The sequence below is a fragment of the Lipotes vexillifer genome, unplaced genomic scaffold (assembly GCF_000442215.2).
Source record: "Lipotes vexillifer unplaced genomic scaffold, Lipotes_vexillifer_v1.1 scaffold61, whole genome shotgun sequence".
In the NCBI taxonomy this organism is placed as follows: domain Eukaryota; kingdom Metazoa; phylum Chordata; class Mammalia; order Artiodactyla; family Lipotidae; genus Lipotes; species Lipotes vexillifer.
Window position 1 is genome coordinate 1,469,639 of NW_006787051.1, and position 2,994 is coordinate 1,472,632.

General features: G+C 45.4%; 1 protein-coding gene across 1 annotated transcript in view; it reads right to left on the reverse strand.

The window, feature by feature from the left end:
* Positions 1 to 2,994, reverse strand: part of OVCH2 (ovochymase 2) — a 19,274-nt gene that overhangs the window by 3,174 nt on the left and 13,106 nt on the right. Inside the window, 2 exon segments of the mRNA XM_007459869.1 lie at positions 2,076 to 2,206; positions 2,587 to 2,727. Of these exon segments, the coding sequence (XP_007459931.1) occupies positions 2,076 to 2,206; positions 2,587 to 2,727 (272 nt within the window).

Sequence of the window (2,994 nt, forward strand, 5' to 3'; positions counted from 1 at the left end):
CTTCCTGGACCGGGGCACGAACCCGTGTCCCCTGCATCGGCAGGCAGACTCTCAACCACTGCGTCACCAGGGAAGCCCCCATAAATCTTTTTTAAACCAGAAATTTCCATCACAGGGGATCTAGAATGCCTATAATAAATAACTTACAAGAAAACTTAAAATATTTCTAAAAGTCAGATATACCTGTTCCTTTAATATCAATATTTAAAATTTAGAATTTAAAATGTTTGAAGTTGGTAAACAGAACTTGTAGAGCAATAAAATTTATGAATAATAATAATAATTTTTAAAAGACCCTTTTCTTTTCAAGTCAAATGGTGTGCACATAGTTACGACTTGTCATACCAACTTACAAATGACCGTCCCGGATGGGTCCTGCAGGATGATGCTGTCACTGGCCAACTGTGAGTGCATCTTTTCACGGATGCATAGCACTCAGTGTATTTTACTGCATACATGTTTTTTTTCAAATTTTTCTTTTTTTGGTACGTGGGCCTCTCACTGTTGTGGCCTCTCCCGTTGCGGAGCACAGGCTCCGGATGCACAGGCTCAGCGGCCATGGCTCACGGGCTCAGCTGCTCCGCGGCATGTGGGATCTTTTTGAATCACTTCTAGCTCTGATATGTTCAGATTTTCAACTAAATTGTGTCTTCTTCCTCCTTCCAGGCGTACGCTCATACTTAAGATTTTCTCCTCTGTCAGTAACATAGTTTCCCTTAATCCTGCTTCGTCCTGAACTGTCTGCCTTGACTCTGTTTGGGTTTCAGAAACTTTTAGAAAGACAACAGCTACACTTGTCTTACTTACTCCGTGTCTCCTCCTGTGTGATCTTGTTTCTGCTCCTAACATCTGACTTCACCTGACCTTTCAGATGACACCTCCCCCACCTCCTCTCTACTGTTCAATTGTCCATCCCAACTATTCTACCTTTTTATTGGGGGATAAGGTGGGGACTGTATAACGGGTGCTTAGTCCTCCCTCTATTTTTTAAAAAAGTTTTGTCTTTTTACTTTGTTAACATTTAAAATCACATTTGAATAGAACAAAAGGTTTCAGAGCTGTACAATGGTTTCTCTGCAGAAGGAAGAGAGAAAGGAAGGAGATCAAGATCTATCAAGAAAGAGAGAGAATGGAAGGAAGGAAGGAAGGAAGGGAGGGAGGGAGGGAGGGGGTCCTCTTTCTCTTTAAACTCTAACTTGGTGTGGGAAATCCAACCTATTGGCCATACCTTTTTGTTTGTTTGGTTGGTTTTGTTTTGAATTAAAAGCTTCATTCTCTGGACTGTCATAACACTGCACCAATTTGGTTCTATTCCTGGGTCTCAGATCTCTTTGGGCCTCTTAAATATACAAGAACTTTGAGGTCTTGTTCACCCTTACTCCTTACCCATTATTTTATAGTTTACTTTGTCTCCTTCATATACTCTCTTGCTTTCAATTATTATTTTAAGAGAAAGACTTCTAAATAATGCCTAATTCCAACCTCACCCTGACTGCAGTGTCATCTACCTGAAGGCATTTCTGCAGATGGCCCACTAGTGTTAACTGAACAAACACACAAATGGCCACAAACACCGCGAATCAAAGGCTGAATACACTGTATCCTGACATTCAAAGCCCTCCATACTTCGATCTCAGCCTCGCCTTCCACCACTCCTTCTGCTATACCTTATGCCAGTCCCTGAAACTGTTCGCACTGCACTTTTGTTATCCACTCTCCACAAACTGTTTTGTTAGCAGTTTAATTAATAAGAAAGAAATGCTTGTTTCTAGAAAGGGCTAGACACTGATGAAACAAGTTACCTGGTACAAAGATTAAGGCCACATTTCAACAAAATGTAAAGCACACAGTTGCCACCTAGCGGTAAGTGTGGGTAGTTACAGCAGAGAATAGGCTAGTCTGTTAAGTCAACCAGTATCAATAATATTTATCAAGAAACTTGTGTGCCAGGTGCTAGGTTCTAGGTACTAGGGATACAGCAGCAGATACATCAGATAAAACGTCTGCCCTCACGGTGTTTATGTGAGCGATTCTCTGGAGATCCTCAGCAAAGTAAGGGTAACCAGGGTCAGTACCTTAACGAGGTGATGTTTGGGGGCTTGAAAAACCCAGTTGCAGCTGGCCATGTTGCTGTAGTCTTCAGGATAGTGAAGACTCTGTATGAGGCCTTCTTCAAAAAGGATAGTTAAGGAGCTGCAGCCTGAATTTGCAACACAAGGGAGAACGTCCAAACAACGGCATCACCACGCACAGAGGGATCCTCTTTGTTTTCCCCCTTGTGTCTCCCACAAGTGATGCCTGAACTGACTCTTAAGGCAGAGCCATCAAGAAGGGGGAGGTCTGCGCACTGGTTCTCGAGAACTCATCAGGCCCTCTCAGCTCACTTGGGTAGGCAACAAACACGCTTTAGCAGGACTGCAGAAGGAGCCCCTGCACACCCTGCATCTCACTTGCCTTGAGCTCCTCTCTGCTATGGAGCTCAGTGGGCCTTGGGTCGGGGGGCTCCCTACCCCCCATCTCATTCCCATGGGTCCTCAATTTCTGCAAAAGGAATGCATAGCGTGTGATAAGAGTAAACGGTTTTACCAGGAAGGTAGTTTGGTCTAAGAGCTTTATACGTGAGATTAAACCCAACAGCATAATCTGTGGCCTCAGAGATGAACCTCAGCCTTATAGCGTTGGAGCCAACAAGAACCAAGGAAGCCAGGCTGTTTCCACAGAATCTCCCTGCAACATAAGAATGAAGAGTTTTGGTTCAGAGCCTAGAAAACAGCACCCACGAAAAGACTTATGGGGGACCTTCCCTGGTGGCGCAGTGGTTGAGAGTCCGCCTGCCGACGCAGGGGACGCGGGTTCGTGCCCCGGTCCGGGAAGATCCCACATGCCGCGGAGCGGCTGCGCCCGTGAGCCATGGCCGCTGAGCCTGCACGTCCGCAGCCTGTGCTCCGCAACGGGAGAGGCCGCAACAGTGAGAGGCCCGCATACCGCAAAAAA